Source organism: Caretta caretta, chromosome 9, assembly GCF_965140235.1.
Source record: "Caretta caretta isolate rCarCar2 chromosome 9, rCarCar1.hap1, whole genome shotgun sequence".
Classification (NCBI taxonomy): domain Eukaryota; kingdom Metazoa; phylum Chordata; order Testudines; family Cheloniidae; genus Caretta; species Caretta caretta.
The window spans coordinates 96,474,668-96,493,444 of NC_134214.1; the positions used below are offsets into that span (position 1 = coordinate 96,474,668).

The following is an 18,777-nucleotide window of genomic DNA, read 5'->3' on the forward strand; positions in this document are numbered from 1 at the left end:
TTAAAGTGTCAAAAAGGGCATAAACCGTGTATTTCCTGCACTGTTCTAGGTACATAGGATGTGACCAGCTGCGACATGACTTAGTTCCACATGTGGGAGTCGCCTCCTTGTAACTGAGGGCAGAGTCTGACATTTGGAATGGAAGGAAGGGTACCACTAATTTATATCCCGGCATTTCAGCTCTACAAAGTTAATTCAGTGCCAGCTCTTGGTGATGACCATGATAAAACTCCCATTGGCTTCAGTGGGATTATTTCAGGCCTCGATCTTAAACTGCTTAAAAGGGAAAAGAGGGGAAAAAAATAGACCCGTTGCAGTTCGCTTGGCCGCAGTTGGATTGTGTTAACTGGAATTGGATGTAGTTGGGTGGGCTTTTAGGACAACTAGAAAATCCTCACAGGCTTTAAAATGAAGGCTGCACTGAATCTCAACCCGGTGTGAATTAGTTTGAATCACTTTGTTGAAAAGCCGATCTGACTTACTTTTTTCAACCAGAAAAAACACTTGTGAGGCTGTTGGCTCCTGGCCAGTACTGTATGTGCTGAGTTATTCAAGAGTGCTTGAAAGAACGGTTGACTCTTTGGACATTTCTGCTGACCTGTTGTGTATTTGAATTTTTTTAGATTGTTAAAATGGTGAAAAACACCAAGGGCAATCCAATAACACTATCAGTAGGAGACGGTGCCAATGATGTTAGCATGATCTTGGAAGCACATGTTGGAATAGGTGAGAAATGTGTGGAAATCATAATACCTCACTCTAGTACAGCTCCTTCCATCAATAGCTCTCAAAGCGCTTCACAAAGGAGCTCAGTATCATTAGCCCTTTTTTACAGATGGTGAAACTGAGACACAGAGAAGGGATGTGACTTTCCCAAGGTGACCCAACAGGTCAATGGCAGAGCTGGGAATAGACCCCAGGTCTCTGGAGTCCCTTTCTACTAGGCCACACTGCCTCCTCATAAGAAGAAAATAGGTAAAATACAAAATAGATAGAATGTACTATGGCCTTTAAGCCTTGTAGTTGGAAAATAATGTATGGAAATGTAGAAGCTGATGGTTTGTTTACTTGATATAGAGTAAAACAGGGCATCAGACCCATTAGTGCCCCAGAGGCACTTCTGAAAAGTTTGCCCAAGTCTGTTTAGCCTACAGCCTTGCCTATTTATTGTTCAGTTCACGCCTTCGCTTTCACATGTCCTGACCTTGCTCCCATTGCAGTCATTGACAAAACTCCCTCTGAATAAAGCAGGAGCCAAATCAGACCCATGAAGCATTGATGCTAGATCCTTGATGCACTCGAAGTATCTTTAAACACATGGCTCTACACTCTTCGTGCAGCGTACAGGGATTTGCCAGGGATTTTCTGGTAACAAGGAATGCCTGTCCAGTTTCCCACTGCTGAAAATATGAGAGAGCTGTCCAATGAAAGGTTTTAAACATGTTCTGCCTGTACCATGTTTGCAAGATGAGAAATCAATTCTTAAGGGTTTAGATTACAGGATTGTAAAATATAACAACTGTTTCTGAATGCAAAGGGTTAAATCCAGGGCCCATTGAAGCCGATGGGAGTTTTTGCCATTGACTTCAAAATAGCCAGGATTCCTCCCGAAGAAAATATTTGCTGCTTGCTCGAGGTACATGGGAAACTTTTATTTAAAGCAAGATGCCGATTTATAAGTAAATAAGCTACATTTTCCATTCAGAAAATACAGGGCCCAATTCAGGGGTCATGCAAATTGCATGGATCAGTTTGTCAGACAGCAGATTTAAGGGGCAAAATAATGCTTTCTCATCAATTTGGCAATCAGTATAAAATGAGTGCAATTTCAATGTCAAATTGTTGCAAGGAGGGAATGTAGCAGTCAAAGCGATGAAGGTGTGAGATAATATTGGTTCATTCCCGCTTTCTTGCACCTTTCTCTGGCTTTTCCTGTTGTATCCCACTCAAGCCCAGTTCTGTTCCCCTTTTGAAATCAATGGAGATTTGCTGTGGATGGCAATGGAAACAGGACTGGGCACCAGGTTAAACCAAATGTATAACTTTCTCTACTCTTCTCATCATTGCTAGCTTTGGGCCTGAAAACTTAATTGGATTAGCATCTGATTAGCCCAGGTGTGCTGAAATTGGCCTATATTCTTTAACTGGATGTTTGTAAATTCATTGGAATGCTGTTTTGCTGCCTACAGCTGGTTGTAATTCACCACAGTGGATCAAAATCTACTTTCCAAAGATTGATTTCCAATGATGTTAATGTGTTCGCCCCTTTCTTATGACTGATCTCATGTTGGAACCAATCTGAGATTTTCTCCAATGCTGCCAGAGGTAGTCGAAACATTAGAGAACTTGACTGTCACTGAGACGGGAAGGATGGAAGAGAAAAGATGGGGTCATCCTTCCTGGCCATTGAAATGACTTCCTCACTAAATGTACCTGTCAGTTGAACAAAATCAGCTGTCTTGAGCTCAGCTATATAAGGGGGGAAGGCTTAGTATTCTAAGTATCTGCAGTGAAATAACTAGAATGCATAGAACTACATGTTTAAATGCTGGCAAGGATGCAGGCAAAACTCAACTCCCACTCTTTAACCATCTGATAAACTCCATTCCTTGCAGTTTATTTTGTTAGGGCCTGCTGGATAAGAACTTCAGAATAAAAGACCTTACTGTTGTGAAGGACAGTAATGATCCTTGGAGAGTTAGGATTTTACTTCCTAGTTCACCTGTCTGGTGATCTCCGCCCCAGAATGGCACTGTTGTTTTGAATGGCAGTCTGCCGAGCACGTTGGGATCCTGGGGGAGGTGACAAGTGCTTCCTTCATATAAACGTTATGAAATCGGCAAGTCTTTTTTTATATATTTATTGTCGTTTGGAAGGTTAAACTGTGTTAGCAAATCAGGTGGCTGGTCTGAATCTAAATTCCAGCACCCTGTCAATCGCTCACCACATTTATGTGTCTTTCAGGTATAAAAGGCAAAGAAGGTCGTCAGGCAGCAAGAAACAGTGACTATGCTGTGCCGAGGTTTAAGCATTTAAGAAAATTGTTACTAGGACACGGGCATTTATATTACGTGAGAATAGCACACCTTGTACAGTATTTCTTCTATAAGGTAAGAATTTTCCAGTCAGCTAACAAAGCTTGTGTCATTGAACACTACTCAGGCATTTTCCCTGACCAGTTGCAAAGCCCACTAAAGTTTGTTTTGTAGTACTTTTTTGTCGTTCATTTTTCTTTGTAGCTTTAAAAAAATACATCATTAGTGGTATAGTTAGTAATATATGTCTTACGGTTACGGGCTGTACACAATCTGTGTGTTAATCTTCTGCTGTAGGGCTTGTTCCAGTGTTCTACACAGTGCCCACTGTAAATATTAAAGCTGTATTGTTTGTCTTTCCATAGCAACAAAGAGATGGTCCAAAGAGTTTACAATCCAAGTAGTATTAGCTTCATGTCTCGTAGCTAAATTTTTAGCCTTAAATGTTTTCTATATGATCATACAGTAAATGTGAAGCATAATTCAGATTTATATTTAAAAATCAAATGGCTCTTAAGAACACAAGATGCTTCTCTACTAAAATCTGTCTCTACTTTTTCTAGAACCTTTGCTTCATTTTACCACAATTTTTGTACCAGTTCTTCTGTGGATTCTCGCAACAGGTATGTTCCAATAACAAGTTGATAAAAACACACTCTAAACTGTCAGAAAGTGAAATTCCATAGTTGAGATTTGGTTTTGTTATCCTGCGTGCTCTCCAACTAACTTTATCAAAGATGCCACTTAATGGAAACTGTAATCTAATTGCTAAGCAACAGATTTGGAACATTAAATATTTGAGGTATAACTTTTTGTTTAAAAAAGAATTTCCAAACTGTTCTTTTTTTTCCAACCATGCACAGGTGGGCATTTTCCAAAAGTAAAAAGAGAACGTTTTTAGAAAGTCTTGCTATTAACTCATGTTGACATCACTTCCTCTATTTTATAAAAGAACAAAGCCACAGTATTGTATCTCCTTGTACTAAAAATGTCTCTTACAGGACTAAGTAGAGGAGCTTATTTTTTAACAATAAGCTTTAAAATAATGAACCCGTTGAGGACTTAGTCTCAAATAAAATAGTGAACCTGTCTTTGACTAGTCCAAACGAGTGCCTCAGCTGTGTAGAACATTTTGCCCAGCTGTGTAGAACTTTGTGACAGGTGGGATGATGTGACCAACATAAAAAACAAAAAAGGTTTTGGAACAACAGTTTGGGGTTCCTGTGCTCATTTGTGCATTTGTTTGTTGTCTCTGGGTTGCCCCAGGAGCAATCAGAAGGAAGAGCAAAACCATTCAGGCAATTAGAAAATGACTTCCATTGAAACAAAAAGAGGCTTTTCTTGGTCATAGTCTAACAAGGAATCTTTCAGAGAGCAGGTGCCGAGGACAGAACATGTGCATTTGTTAAAGTGGTTTAGGAGGTCTCAACTGTATTAATTAGAATCCAAACAAGAGAGCAGCTGTTGACAAGGTAGGAAGTGGCTGCTCTAAAATCACTTTGCCTCCTACCTTCCCATGCTGCACTCCTAAAACAATAAGTCCAAGATTTTAACCAGGCCACTTTAATTTGTTAATCCCATGGGCTCAACTGCTCTTTAATTACAACCTAAAAAGGCTTGCTTCACTGACAAAGCCTCCCGTGTATGCTCTCAAGCTCAACTTTCCAGTGGCCCTCATTGAACCTGAGCGAAAAGACTGGGAACATAATGAAAGTGGCTGAAAGACTGTATTAAATTGATACAAATTCAGCCACTGTCTTTTTGAGATCCCTGCTTCTTGGTAATACTCAGAATGACAACCACATCACTCTTAGACTTCTTTTCGAGTTGCTTTTATACTAGACCTTCCAGCTCCCATATTAAAGGTGAAGAATGAGACTGCAGGGGAGTGTTTGATTAACAGAAGGAACCTCATTTTAAATTTGGAATCTGAAAGTATCACTGGATCCAGCAGCCATCAAGCTTGCTGGAAATTTGCCTTTTGACTTCAGTTGGGGCAGAAACAGGACTTTTGTCATTAAACTGTAACAGCGGTAAAGGCAAATACAACTTGCCTTTAACCCTGTTGCCTTCAAGCATGAATTGGGCTAAGTTAGTCATTTGTTTGTTGCTTTGACAAGAATATGAACTGTCCTGTGTGTGTGGAGGGTAAGAATAGGAAAGCTTTTTCTCTTTTTAGTGGGAAATTTTTAAAGTAAAGGGGGACATTTCTGTTAATATTATTCACTCCCTTCTGCCTTTTTTAAGCCTCTGTATGATGCTGCTTACCTTACAATGTACAACATCTGCTTCACATCACTACCTATCCTGGCCTACAGTCTACTGGAGCAGCATATCAACATTGAAACTCTGACCTCAGATCCAAGATTGTATATGTAAGTAACAAAGGGTATTGCAAGTTCCCAGCATGCTCTTGCCATTAACTTTCTGGCAGAGATTAAGACTTGTTAGTAAGATTAATTTTGCAACGTTTGACACTGTTGATCTCCAGATACTCCGGTCCCGCCTCTGCGAAGTGGCAGGAGGGAACAGAAGAGTACCAAAAAGGCTCAGGTCCTTCTGTCGCTTTGAGATGAGATTTGGAACTAGCGTGTTACTCTGAGGTCCTGTGGCTTATCTGTAGCCATTTTGAAGGGGCCCTTATTCACTGTAGCATTCTCCAATACATTTAAACAAGGCAGAAGCTCATTGCTGTATTGGTGCAAAGGTGTGCCGTGCTATGACTGCAATTTCACTTTCCATGGGAAAAGCCCCTCTACTGCCGTGTCTTGTACAAAGTGGGTATTATTCCTGAGCCAGCCAGTGACATGCGAGCAGGTGATGGGAGTGCGGAAGGCATGTCATGATGAGCAGAGAAGAGATGCACTCACGCAAAGAGATGCATATTTCTGAAAGTCTGGCATGTAGGGAGCTAGATCCGTACTTAGTGTTAATTTATTCCCAATCCTCCCCATGTCTTCCTACATTTCCCTCAACAAGGCCTTAATCCGCACTTCAAGTGCTAAATGCCAAAGACTTTTGGTCCCACAATAGCTTTCAGGAACAAAGTATAAACATTGCTAGGGAAAAATGCTGGTTAATAGAAGTCTTTCTTTTCTGGGGGGTTGCCACCTTCCTTAGTAAAGGCTGTCAGAGAGCCTATGGTTTTTCATGGGAGACCAAATGCATAGATTCTCCAATCTTCTCTCTCTCTCTCTCCCTCCCTCCCCTTCCTCTCCACCAGCCGCTGATGTACACACACACCTGTCGCCATCCCTTTATCACTGGCTAAAGGAGGCACTTTTTTCTCAGACTCTCTTATTAACATACTGTCAGCACACAGCTGATCCCAGTTTTCCGGTTGCCCATGCCCCCAAGTAAACTGCAGAGATTATCATCCGCATTTAGAGTGAAACAAATTCAGGCTTGCGCCGTTCTTTTCTATTCGGGGTCTTATGCTGTGTCTGTCACTGTGGTATTTGTGCAGGACAGGAAAGTGCGCCAAGCTGTATGGCTGGCATCTGTCATGGTAGCAGCGGCCTGTTCGAGCCAACAGCCCTGTCCCAGACAGGAGCCAGCTATCACTATTCACCAGGCACTCGTGTGGAGTCAGAATGTAATCTGCCTTAGATCTCAAAAAGGAAACGTATGCGATGGACTTTGCCTGCTTTTGAAATAGGTGCTCAAGTGTCTGACTGGCAAACGTCCTCTGCTACCCTCCTTCCATTTGGCAAAACACCATGGCATGTTTTTAGACCCTTGCTGAACACTGTGTAGCAAATGCACTCACCTGACCGGCTAGGGAATGGTGAGAATACAAAGGGAGGCGAGCCTGAAAGAAAAACCAATTAATTTTACAAGAAGCTGGCTCTAATTTGAATCCTCGTGACTTTGCCTGTGTGGCTGACTACAAAGTGACTGCAGTTCAACTGCTGTAGGCAATGCCGAGTGGCTGTTCTGCAGAGCTTGAATTTTGAGCCACTGTATTGGTTAGTCTTGAAGGTGCCACAAGTACTCCTTTTCTTTTTATAAAAATCCTGTGAATGAAAAAGCGCTGCAGGACATCCATGCAAAGACAAAATAAAACGTGCAGGAAAGAAGCTCCGTTGATTTTCCTGACCTCAAGTGTTAGCCCCGTTACGAAACGACCTTCTCTCAGAAACACAAATTACAGAACGTCTTCCTCTTTTGGCTTATTGTTGCATTGCCTTTGCCACATCATAATGGGACTGAAGTAAGCCTCTGGGTTGTGAACGGTTTCAGAGGAGCAGCCGTGTTAGTCTGTATTCGCAAAAAGAAAAGGAGGACTTGTGCCACAAGTACGCCTGTTCTTTTTGTGTTATGAACGATAATTATAGTTCAGTGCTACAGCTGTTTGCAGAATCCAGCCTGCTGGAAATTGAAGTAATACATCTATAGTTATAAGGGGAGGGGGGGTGGGGAAGTTGCTGTTTTTCACTTACATGCTGGGTTTTTGTTCTGTTTTTTCTAGCTCCAGCTAACCCTCCAAATCCCAGCAATAATAATAATAATAAAAAGACTATAAAAGCTTCTCTTGAATGGGGGGGTATATTTCCTAGAGATTTGGGGAGAACCTGTTTTTTTTTCTATCCAGCAATTGTTACTTATAGATGGCAGTAATCAAAGCCTGCAGTGCTTGGAATCTCTCCATTCCTCTGGTATACGTGCATTGTTCTGGGATTCTTTGGAAATGGACAAGAAGAAATGGTACACTGAGATATTCCACCAGAGGGAGCTCATTTCTACAACATCAGCAGAGCCCTCTGTGAAAGTGTCCCAGAGCCCTGTAATGACTGTTGTTTTAAGTGCCAGATCTCGTATCTAAATTAACCCCGCCCCAACAAAATCCCCCATGCTCATGTACATTTTGCATACAGTTCAGCAGGTTGCTGTCAGCCCGAGCATTTTCCTTAACAAGGGAAAGCAGCTAGCTCCACAATATCTAGGATTAATGTTTCTGAACTTGAGGAAATTTTACCTTTTGAAAAATGTAGATTAGGCAGGACCAAATGGCGAGAGGCTAGCAATTCATTTGATCATGTCAATTACTCCTTTATTACTGCCCTTTTTTAAAATTCAGCTGCTGAAATTTACAGGTGCTAAGTTGTGCAGTAGTTTTGTAACATGGGAATAGAATAATAGCGCAACCCACTATCTTCAGTTTGGACTGCATCAGGGTTTGAAGTGACTTCTCTGAAAGTGAAAGGGGGGAAATGCATTAATATGCTGAGGCACAGCGGTCATAGCTTTCTCAGATAGTTTGTGCTCTCTCCCGAGAGTGAGACACTTACTTTTGTGTCACACAAATCTCGCCACCAAAATGAAGGGCCTGATTCAACCCCCACTGAAGTCAGTGGAAAGACTCTGAACAAGTGAAAGTGATTTTTCATGCCACTCTGTTTCTTGACAGGAAAATTTCCGATAATGCCATGTTACAGTGGAAGCCTTTCTTATACTGGACCTTTCTAGGCACCTTTGAAGGACTTGTGTTTTTCTTTGGAGTTTACTTTCTTTTTCAAAATTCATCATTAGAAGATAATGGAAAGGTAAAAAAATAAAAATAAACCCGTTGAGTATATTAGTGTGTGTGTTTCTGTACACGTTGTATAGTATGTGTTTGTATCAGTCAGTGGAATGTGTCTGGAGTCTTGTCTTATGATGGAGTCATGAGTTCCCTTAGTAGAGCAGGAATAATTTAGATCTGTAAACCAAATTAGGAAAGATTTTTTTTTTTTTATTCTCTGTATGTGAAGCCTCTTCCAGCTTGCCATGTAAACAATTTAGAAATGGTTATGCTGTCTAGGTACAACAACCCCATATACAAATGTGATTGCTGTCAGTCAACCCCATGAGACCATCTCCTACTTAGACTTGGCTCAAAACTTCTAGGGGGAGTTCTGTGTGCAGAATGATAGCACGATGAGGCCCGTCAACTTCAAACCTTCTGGTTTGTCGTGAAACTTAACCATGCCAAAGGAGCTCTTTCGAAAGTTGATATTCTGAGAGAAGCTATTGGATTGTGGGTTGATTTCATGCAGATCTAAAACACGTATGCATAGAATGTTTGGAAAAGTTTTATAAGTTTCATTTTATAATACAGTTAACCCAGTGTACTGTAATTGCAACGCCCGTACATACGTCAAGGGTGACTTTCTATTATCATTCTTGTTCTGTTCAAATGAATTTGTTTTGCGCTAGTATGCTCTGTAAATGATTTGAGAGGCTGAGCCTGCGTGACTCTCTGAAAACGAGCTAAGTGGGTATGTCTTGTTTTGTAACTACTTAGGACTGTAAGGACTACTACCAGCAATTAATCATAATATCCATGTATGTTCGATTGAATCCTTTTTCGCTCCTATTAACTTTAATTTTTTTGCATTTTTTAAAACTTTTGCATTTCACTTTCTGTTTTAATGTATGCATTCAGATCTTGACAGCCTATGGTAAGCATCTGTCCCATTCATTGCCATCATTCGGATATATATGCAGTCTCTGCTTTTCTTTGTTGTGCGTAGTCACTAGTATCTGGAAACAAGCAAACTCAGAATATTCTAGTTTGAAAATATCAATCAGTATGTTCAGCAAATGGAACAAAGTTACACGAAAAGTACGGCTACTGTTATGGGTTCCGTACTATAAGAAAGCACAAACTGAGTAAATCACCTAACTACGGTGGTCCAAGTGACTTACGTTCTTGATAAACATGGCTGTTGGTAGAAGATTTTGTTACTGTCACAACAAGTTAATTGTTTGTATGGTACTGCATGGCATAGGAATATTGTAATGGGCAGCTAGCTTTACAAGAGCATATGGTGGCACATAACTTTGTATAGTTGACTCTAAAATAAGTCACTCGACTGAATTTTACCCACTCTAGTTACTAATTGTGTAGTTTGTTTTGTTTTTCCAACAAGACAAAGATACATATGGCGATTAATGTGTTTTTCAGGTTTTTGGGAACTGGACGTTTGGAACTATTGTTTTCACTATATTAGTGTTCACCGTCACTCTGAAGGTTAGAACTTTCCTTTATTTTCAATATGCCATTGAAAGATGATAGCGGAAATAAATTTGTGTGTACAGTAGTGTAAAATTATACACTTTATGCTATAATGTACCAGTGACATTTATTTCCTTAAGGTTTTGGATCTTCGATTCTTATGTATATTTAAAATGTCCGTCATTTCTTTACTGTACAATGTCTCTCTCACAATTTATAGTCTCGTCTAGATTTTTCATGTGTGGGTTTGTTCTCTCCCCTAGTACTTATGAATTTGTTCTATTGCCTTTTCTTCCCTACCTTCACCTCTGGGGTTTTCAGCTCAGGAAAGGAGAGAGATACAACAGAAAAATTTTCTTTACCCAGTCTTGGCTCCAGTATTTTTCAATGAGTTGGAGCTCTGCCATAAAAATACACTTGCCAAATCATAATAATTTAATCATTTGTATTGCAGTAGAACCCAAAGTCTTTATCAAGGATCCAGGGTGCAGTGAACTGTGTGCTATATACAGCCTGCGTTGGCAAAGGGTCAGTCTTTGTCCCCTTGAAATGGTTAGATTATGGTTTGAGGTTTGAGTCTGCTACTGCCTGCCAGTCCATTACCTCAAGCAAGAGAGCATCATGTTGTTACATCCGTCAGCCCCCGGTTTGTTCCCCACAGAATTCCCAGGCATCATTAGGGAAGATGCAGCCTTTTCACCAAAGACCTTTCAAGAGTTTTCTGACCCATTGTTCAGAAGAGCAAGTGGTGCGTGTGGGAAGAATATACTCACAACACAGTCATTTCCCAGATGGAGTATTGAGTGGTGTCAGGCTTTTTCAGTGAAGCCTTTCAGTGATGACTTAAAGCTCATCAGGGAGGGTCTTTTGTTGGTGTTGTGCCAATGTGCACATCAAGTTTTTCCATTGGTGAACCTTTGCTAAGAGACAATTGACTAGTGAATTTAGACATCTACATGAATGGAAGGAGACTCTCTACTGCATGTGAAGAAAAATTTGTGATATATATGGCACTGGAGATACACTTTGTAACTAACTACTATTCCATTTGTTGTTTTCACCTATATAGCTAGCGTTAGATACTCGATTCTGGACCTGGATGAACCACTTTGTGATTTGGGGCTCCTTAGCCTTTTATGTCTTTTTCTCGTTCTTTTGGGGAGGAATCATTTGGCAAGTATCTTTCTTCTTTCAGTGATTTTTTTGTTTTGTCTTTAGGTGACTGTGCAGTGCTTGCATTGTGTGAAAGAGATGGCCGAATTCATGGGTGTGATGGGACTGCAGGAATCCAGTGATTGTGGGTGGGAAATGTTGTTAATCTAAAATGGTAGATCCCTAAAATCAGTAAGTAGTTTTAGTATCAGATGCTGATTAATATACAGCAAATAGTGCAAACTGCGTGGAAGAAAATCACCAAGAAGCAGACTGAGCTTAAAGTTGGTACGTCTGCTAATGAACATCTTTAGATGATGGTTTCCAAATGTGAAACTGTCTTATTTTTTGTTTCATGGCAACTGCAGTAATACCTAACTGCTGGGGATGTTTTTTTGTTTTCTGTTTTGTTTTTGTGATGGTGGAATTAGTGATTCATTATCCTTTGAGATAAGTCAAGGAACTCTCACTGTGTATTAACAGAGCTTGTAAAAGCCACTTGCTTGTGGTGATCGTACTTGCTTGGAACAGCTTTCTATCAACCTGTACAGAAGCAAAGCTTACCTTTAAAAACAAAAATGGAGTTTCTAGCCCCTTGGCTGTAAACCTAACCTTTCACATGCGATATGATGCAGAGCTGTCTTCCTCAGTCTTCAGACAGACCATTCTAATGCTGCTGCTGCTCATGGCTTTCCCATGCTGTAACCAAGTGGAAATTGACACTGAATCTTGTCAGTTTTCACTGCTGCTACTGTGAGTTCCCTGTGGGAAACAGGGTCACTTAAGAGACCCCGGTTAAATTTCCCTACTCCTTAGGGAAAGCTAGTAGGTAGGTTAGTGGAGACCACTATTACCTGAGCAGCAACCAGGGAGCTGTGGGTCATGTGTAGTGGGGTAGGGAAGGTGGGGGAATGGGGGCCTTCCCCTTCCAGTGGCCAGAAGAGTTTGGATTGATCAGACACCTATTCGCTGGGGTCTACAAAAGATGGAGCTTGCAAACAAATGACACGTTGGCGTGAATCCAAGAGCTTTGGTGAAGAAGGGGGTTTGGTTTCTTACCTGGGGGTATTCTTGGATGTTAAGGCCATCATCTTAATTTGTCCTAGTAAATATTTTAAACGCTGTGTGGGTGGATGGGTGACATGGAGGGGGAGAGAGAGAAAAAGTAGTGGAGATGAAGCACACACTGTGGGAAAGATGCTAGTGGAGGGGGAAGGAGAACAGAGGAAGCAGACAACGGAAATAATGCAGGAATTGATACTCTGTGATACCCCGTAAGGGGGAAAATGTGGAATGAAGCCAGGAAGAGACAGGCCTGTCTCCCATTGACTGCAGTAGGGCTAGCATTTTACCCAATGGGTCTAACAAAAGCAGGTGAACCAGAGTAAACTAAACTTGTTAGGCAACTTTCTATTTAATATGCTTCAGACTGAGTCCCCCTGCAATAAACAGCACTCAGCCATTGTATTCCTTTATTTGGTAGGGACAGCACCCTGAGTTGTAGGCTTTGCCCACAAGCCAGTAGGTGCTGGGTCCATTTTTCAGTCTCTGTCTGCTAATAAACAAGCTCAGGTAACTTTCAGGGCTACGGGCATCGTTTGCTCTGGACTCTAAGATGTTAAACAGATGTTTGTCTGTAATCTTACCAGCTATCTCATTATGCTGAAATTCATGAATTTTCCACTGGAGCGTTTACTTTGCATAGCTAAATATTTTGAGCTAATGCTAAACAACTGATGCTTTAGAATTCTTGTCCTCATTTATGTATGAGGCTTCCTTCCCATGCATCTGTCAGTTCCCCTCTGTCATCAGGAGAGGTGGAAAGATACAATTAACCCTCCGGGGGCCTTGAGTCTCTGGACTTCCACCACTAAAAACCATCTCAGAAAGCTCTTCTTGAGTCCAAGTTTCAGGTAAAATGATGTATTTTGGGTAACTTTTCTCAATAATAGTTTCCTTAATATTAATGTTCTGTGCATTTTACTGTACAGACTACACAAGGTAAAACCTCATTTCAGAAGTCAGTGTTTGTCTTTGCTTCTTAGAGATGGCATCAAAATGCCTTGCTCTTAGTATTCAGGGATTAAGATCATAGCAAATGTTAATGACCGAGAAATAGTGAGGAGATAACATATGGGGGAAACCTTAAAAGCAGTGAAAGCTGATTTGGCCTTTTTGAGATCAGGATAAAATTTTCAGAGTTTTCCTTTTCAAAATGCTATAGGCTCTTTAGACTCTACATTTAATTGAAAGCCAATGGGCTTCGGCTCCCATGTGCCTACTTTTGAAATTGAGACTTGGGCACTTTTGAAAATTCTCCCCCCCAGTCAAAAATGAGACGGAAAATAAGGGAATAGGGGTAGGAGAGAAAAACAGGCAGGAAAAATGACAAGCGATGACTCTCCAAAGAGTCTAATTATTACACACGCACTACCATTTAGTTAGGTAATTGAGAATGTCTTCAAAGAGAAGCCGAAGTAAACATGTTTTGAAAATGCATGAGGTGATTGCAATGTAAGATGAAACTGTGTGTGTTTAGAGAGCAGTAATCCCTGCCTGGGGGGCGTTTTCCAACAAGCAGTTGGAATAGATTCAGGATTAACTTTTTTTACATAATCCCAGAGTTTCTGGCCAGCTGCAAAAATACTGTTCTGACTCTAGCACAATCTGAATGTAACATACGCGCATTGGTGCATTTAACGGATGTTTGACCTGATCTAGCTTGTCTGTTGGAAAGATGAGAGGTAACGAAAAGAGATCCTCTCGCTGAGTTCTCTTCTGAGTTTCACCACTTGAAATCAGGGGAAACGACTGATTTCAATAGTTAGTCTGTTTTTACACTGGTAGAAACAGAGCACGAAGGAGAGATTTTGAAGGAGAAGGTGGTGGCGGCGGCTAACAGGAAAAATGGCAGAGTGTTGCAAGCAAAGCCCAGATGCATATGTAGCTGAGACATAGACGGTTACAAAAGGGACATCTAAGGCAGCAGGCGGCCAGAGTAGTAACACTCATGAGAGCTGAGGTGCAGACAGTAGCGGGGCTGAGAAGGGCCTTGGAGTGATGTGGTCAGAGTAGCAGGAGAGCATGACCTGGCAGCAGCATTTTGGCTGGCTTGGTGGAGAGTAGGATGAAAGGCAGGAGACGATGGACGCCAGCGTTGCAGGAGTTGAGGAGGAAGGTGTGATACTGAATGCCTGGACAAAGGCTTCAGCTGCTGAGTGGAGAGGAAAGGGCTGCACCTAGAGTTGTGGTTTTAGGGGGAAAACAGACATGGTTAGGTGGCCTGTCTGAATGGAGAAGAGGAAAGAGTTTGAATAAGGGCTCGTCTACCCAAAGATTTAGTTCACGGCAAGCTGGGCTGTGAATCTACCCCATACCAGCAATGCGCAATAACTCTTTATTACTGAGCTTTTATCTGCTTTCCTTACAAAGAGGACTAGATCAAAGGGCACGAATGAATTGTTAATGTGCATCAGCAGGGTCTACATAGGCAGTTGAAGTGTGGGAGCAGATTCAAACCCCAGCTTGCCACAGACTCAGTGTTTGTGTAGACAAGCCCTAAAACATCACATTCCAGGGAGGGCAGTGACGCATCTGCCTGTGATTGAGAAGAGGAGGGGGAAGCTGTGGGTCCACACAGGGTGGCCAGCAGGAGGTGTGGGACTGGATATTAGGAAAAACTTTTTCACTAAGAGGGTGGTGAAACACTGGAATGCGTTACCTAGGGAGGTGGTAGAATCTCCTTCCTTAGAGGTTTTTAAGGTCAGGCTTGACAAAGCCCTGGCTGGGATGATTTAACTGGGAATTGGTCCTGCTTCGAGGAGGGGGTTGGACTAGATGACCTTCTGGGGTCCCTTCCAACCCTGATATTCTATGATTCTATGACTGTCAAAGGTGGGAGACTGAATAGCGAGGGAGATTCAGGAGCCCTCAGCATGGATAATGGTGATTGAAACTACATCAAGTAGGGGCAAAAGCTGACTGTCTGAGAGACACACAGCAGCAGAGCAGAGAAGGAGTTGCTGAGGTAGAAGCAAGAGGAGAAGAATCAGGAGAGAATTCAAGGATGGAGCTGGAGCGTGACTGTGACAAATAGTGTCTGGCTTGGAGGATGGCACTGGAAAAGAAGCTCCAAGCCTTTGCTGGGAGGGAGCTACTATTTGCTTCTAGAGTAGTTTGCGGAGCAGCCAGATGAGAATTAGAAGAGAGAGTAAAATAAAAGCAGCGGCAACGGGGATCTTTGCAGGCACAAGCGCTGCCCTCTTTACACATGTAGACATCCCCCTTCCTCCTCCGTATGAAAATGTGTCCCGTGAAAGTGCTAATCTTCATTTGAATCTCACCTCGCTGGAAAACTGCAGTGGCTGATTGTATTGTCTGAGCCTGTTTGTATCCCTTCTCTTTCAGGCCTTTCTTGAAGCAGCAACGAATGTATTTTATATTTGCTCATATGGTGACGTCCATCTCAGCCTGGCTGGCCATAATTCTCCTTATCTTTATCAGCCTTTTCCCGGAGATTCTTCTAGTAGTTTTTAAAAACGCGAAAAGGAAAAACCATCAGGTAAGGAATGAGAGAATATACCACAACACTTCCCTTGTTTGGAAGAGGCACGTCCGTTCTTCTAAACACCTGAGAGATTTCAGGGTAGCAATGCACCATTTGCACCTAGTGAGAGGCTCCCTGTCTCTCATTGTGTCACTCCTGTGTCATTCCACCACCTCCCTAGCTAACGCATTCCAGGACTAGTGAAATAGTGTTTCCTAATGCCTAACCTAGACCTCCCCCACTGCAACTTGAGCCCATTGCTCCATGTTCTGTCATCTGCCACCATGGAGAACAGCCTAGCGCCATCGTCTTTGGAATCCCCTTTCAAGTAGTTGAAAGCAGCTATCAAATCCCCCCTCACTCTTTTCTTCTGCAGACTACATAACCCCACTTCCCTCAGCCTCTCCTCATAAGTCATAAAAAGAAAAGGAGTACTTGTGGCACCTTAGAGACTAACCAATTTATTTGAGAATAAGCTTTCGTGAGCTACAGCTCACTTCATTGGATGCATACTGTGGAAAGTGTAGAAGATCTTTTATACACACAAAGCATGAAAAAAATACCTCCCCCCACCCCACTCTCCTGCTGGTAATAGCATATCTAAAGTAATCACTCTCCTTACAATGTGTATGATAATCAAGTTGGGTCATTTCCAGCACAAATCCAGGTTTTCTCCCCTGGATTTGTGCTGGAAATAGCCCAACTTGATTATCATACACATTGTAAGGAGAGTGATCACTTTAGATAAGCTATTACCAGCAGGAGAGTGGGGTGGGGGGAGAGAAAACCTTTTGTAGTGGTAAACACCCATTTTTTTCATGCTTTGTGTGTATAAAAAGATCTTTTGTACTTTCCACAGTATGCATCTGATGAAGTGAGCTGTAGCTCATGAAAGCTTATTCTCAAATAAATTGGTTAGTCTCTAAGGTGCCACAAGTCCTCCTTTTCTTTTTGCGAATACAGACTAACACGGCTGTTACTCTGAAACCTCTCATAAGTCATGTGCTCTAGCCCCCTGATCATTTTCGTTGCCCTCCACCGGACTCTCTCCAATTTGTCCAAATCCCTTCTGTTGTGGGGGGACCAAAACTGTACACAATTCTCCAGATGTGGCCTCACCAGTGCCGAATAATCACATCCCTCGATCTGCCGGCAATGCTCTTACTAACGAATACAGCCCAAAATGCCATTGGCCGTCTTGGCAACAAGGGCACACTGCTGACTCATATCCAGCTTCTCATCCACTGTAATCCCCGTGGCCCGTTTTACAGCTGGGGAACTGAGACACAGTGGCTAACTGACTTGTCCCGAGATCACACAGGAAGTTTGTGGTGGACCTGGGATTAGAACCCAGTTTTCTAGAGTCCTAGCCTAGAGCCCTAACCACCAGGCTGTCCTCTTTCTTTATCACTACCTGCTGTCTCTTCAAGAAAGACACTGGGTTTTCCCATGCATGATGCAGTTTTTCCTGAAGGCCAGTCTCACTCTGCTAAAAGAAGGGGAAGAGTGGTGGGAGGGGCTGTTTGTAAAATAGAAATTGTCTGCTGCAAGCTTTAATGGTGGTAACTGTCTTTGAATGTTGGTGAAAAGCACCAGTTTATCTTTGCCTACTTCCCCAACATTGAAAGCCAGCACAGCTGTGGTTAGAAAGTGCATGGAAGATGGTGCAAGAAGGAACAATCAGTTGTACACATACAAAACAGGAAATGACTGCCTAGGAAGGAGTACTGCGGAAAGGGATCTGGGGGTCAGAGTGGACCACAAGCTAAACATGAGTCAACAGTGTAAGACTGTTGCAAAAAAAGCAAACATCATTTTGGAATGTATTAGCTGGAGTGTTGTAAGCAAGACACAAGAAGTAATTCTTCCACTCTACTCCGCGCTGATTAGGTCTCAACTGGAGTATTGTGTCCAGTTCTGGGCACCACATTTCAGGAAAGATGTCGACAAATTGGAGAAAGTCCAGAGAAGAGCGACAAAAATGATCAAAGGTCTAGAAAACATGACCTTTGAGGGAAGATTGAAAAAAATTGGTTTGTTTAGTTTGCAGAAGAGAAGACTGAGAGGGGACATGACAACAGTTTTCAAGTACATAAAAGGTTGTTACAAGGAGGAGGGAGAAGAATTGTTCTTCTTAACCTCTGAAGATAGGACAGGAAGCAATGGGCTTAAATTGCAGCAAGGGAGGTTTAGCTTGGACATTAGGAAAAAATTCCTAACTGTCAGGATAGTTAAGCACTGGAATAAATTGCCTAGGGAGGTTGTGGAATCTCCATCATTGGAGATTTTCAAGAGCAGGTTAGACAGACACCTATCAGGAATGGTCTAGATAATACTTAGTCCTGCCATGAGTGCAGGGGACTGGACTAGATGACCTCTTGAGGTCCCTTCCAGTCCTATGATTCTATGTTAACGAAAATGAAAAGTTCGTGTTCCCTGCTATGTGCTTCTGCAGTCGTTAAAAACATCTCTGCAACATCACATCAGAGCTCTTAGCCGCGTCCTTCTACACCTCCACCACTTCCTCCTCCTCCTCCTCCTTTACTAACACCTGCTAATGCTCAGCTACTTTAGCCTGTCATTCTGTGTTCCTCCCATAACTCATGTATTTATTTTCAGAGGGGGTATATTAGCAATTTAGGTTCAACGTTCTGTTTGCACATCTCTAAGCAGCAGGTTACTAAGCAGTCATTAGTAATGTAATGACCCGAAATGTAAAAGAATGTTAGTGTCATTTAAAACATAAATGGTTACATTGAGTTTCATCAGAATTTGTGTTCAATGAAATCGTAAAATTACTTTCAAATACTGAAGTTTAGGAAGAAGAGATTTTTCTCATGGTGCTCTGGTATCCTGTATGACTTTACTGTAAGCTCTATGCACTTCTTTCAGGGTAATTTTTTTCTCTGGTCTCTGTATTTTGACCAAAAATTGGTATTTAACTAGATCTAAAAATATCAAAGTCTTAAAGATGTTTCCTTAAAACACTTGCTAGATTCCCTTGGCACAATATTGATAGTGCAATACATGTGCCTATGAAATAA

General features: G+C 41.9%; 1 protein-coding gene across 7 annotated transcripts in view; it reads left to right on the forward strand.

The window, feature by feature from the left end:
* Positions 1–18,777, forward strand: part of ATP11C (ATPase phospholipid transporting 11C (ATP11C blood group)) — a 118,471-nt gene that overhangs the window by 89,547 nt on the left and 10,147 nt on the right. For 6 of the 7 annotated variants that reach the window (XM_048865365.2, XM_048865364.2, XM_048865361.2 and 3 more), the window contains 8 exons: positions 624–726; positions 2,965–3,110; positions 3,599–3,658; positions 5,283–5,410; positions 8,446–8,581; positions 9,985–10,050; positions 11,105–11,208; positions 15,595–15,748. In XM_048865365.2, the coding sequence (XP_048721322.1) occupies positions 624–726; positions 2,965–3,110; positions 3,599–3,658; positions 5,283–5,410; positions 8,446–8,581; positions 9,985–10,050; positions 11,105–11,208; positions 15,595–15,748 (897 nt within the window). Of the gene's footprint in view, positions 1–623; positions 727–2,964; positions 3,111–3,598; positions 3,659–5,282; positions 5,411–8,445; positions 8,582–9,984; positions 10,051–11,104; positions 11,209–15,594; positions 15,749–18,777 lie in introns of those variants that run through there. The other variant, XM_075132563.1, reaches the window with a different exon arrangement.